The 1,435-nt window shown below is 43.7% G+C and overlaps 1 protein-coding gene across 1 annotated transcript in view; it reads left to right on the top strand.

Moving 5' to 3' along the window:
• Positions 1 to 1,435, top strand: part of LOC101857761 — a gene marked incomplete at its 5' end in the record, with an annotated part of 19,650 nt that overhangs the window by 14,858 nt on the left and 3,357 nt on the right. The window contains 1 exon segment of the mRNA XM_035973479.1: positions 289 to 337. Within this exon segment, the coding sequence (XP_035829372.1) occupies positions 289 to 337 (49 nt within the window).

The raw sequence follows: 1,435 nt of genomic DNA, 5'->3' as shown, positions 1-1,435 counted from the left end.
AGAGAGAGAGAGAGAGAGAGAGAGAGAGAGAGAGAAAGAGAGAGAGAGAGAACTAGAAAAAGAAAGCGAGATGGAAAGAGAAAGAGATATAATTCGTATTCGCTTGTTGGATATCACATTGATATTACGAGCCGTAGAATGCTTTCTAAGCCTAGATCTAGTCTGTTCTTCCGAGTTCAGACTTGCGTTGCACATTATATAATGATATATTTGTGTATTTGCCTGCGTGCGTGTCTGCACGTGTGTGCGTGTATTATGCATGTTGTTTGTGAATGCTTCTTTGTAAAGGCACGAGTGCACATTGCGCATTAAAGATCCGCTGTTCAAACACATGTTGGTATGTGCAGGAGAAAAAGGGCGTGTGTGAAAAGGCGTGTGTAAACAGGTATAATATGTGAAAAGGCATGTACGTTCGTATCATGTTTGGATTGCTGTCCCAGAATTTAACGACATTCTAGCCTGAAATTACTTTAATAAAAGAAAAAATGGTGGGGGGGGGGGGGGGGGGGGGGGCGTCGCCCTGTTCTTGAGCTGTGGTAAACGTGTCGTGACACAGTGAAACCAGGCGCTCGTCAAGTCTTTGGGCACATTACATGTATAGAGTTTTTGGTACGGTGGACCCGGGCGCCCGTCAATTTTTGGGCATATAACATAGAGTTTTTGGCACGGTTTAACCAGGCGCTCGTCAATTCTTGGACATATAGAGTTTTTGGCATGGTGGAATCAGGCGCTTACAATTTTTGGGCAAGTAGAGTTTTTGGTATGATCTTCAATCTTTTTTCATTTGTCTTCCTTTTGATATTATTATGAAAATCGTGCCCTTCTATCTTGAATAGAAGTAGATATATTTGCGATTGAATTGAAGGGGGTGGCAGGGAGCTCATATGACCATAATATGCAGTTGCGAGCGTTATAACACACTTACCGAAACAAAACAGAAAGAGGTGGGGTCACCTTGTGTCAGAGGAAAATTAGGGAGAAAATGGCCGCCAAAGTTAGTGACGTCCACAGCTTGAAAGTCCCTAGGATTTGATAACTGCAAATTACGTTTTTGTGCGCCCGTGATCAACGTTTTTCGTATCATCTGCAAGGAAATGTGTTTTACAAAAGACCGCTTTTGACAGAAATCTGGAGAACTAATCCAATCATCTAAATGAGGCCATGTTCGACCCCAAAATGACTTAGGAAATTGATGATCATGACGAGGTGTCTTCTCGGAGCACTTTCTGCGCCGACCATTCATACCTGTAGGACGCACAACCAACATTGTTGGGTGAGTCTGAACTCTCGTCATTTCTAGGCCACTGGAACCGCTGCAGATGGGCAAAGTTTAATAATCCCCCCTCCCACACCCAAAACAACCCCATCCCTACCCAACCCCATCCCTACCACCTTTTTTGCCTCCACATTTACATTTTTTTCTTGTATACCCCCC

Source organism: Aplysia californica, unplaced genomic scaffold (assembly GCF_000002075.1).
Source record: "Aplysia californica isolate F4 #8 unplaced genomic scaffold, AplCal3.0 scaffold01275, whole genome shotgun sequence".
NCBI classification, from domain to species: domain Eukaryota; kingdom Metazoa; phylum Mollusca; class Gastropoda; order Aplysiida; family Aplysiidae; genus Aplysia; species Aplysia californica.
Note: the sequence above shows the minus strand (reverse complement) of the source record. Positions and strands in the feature narration are given on the sequence as shown.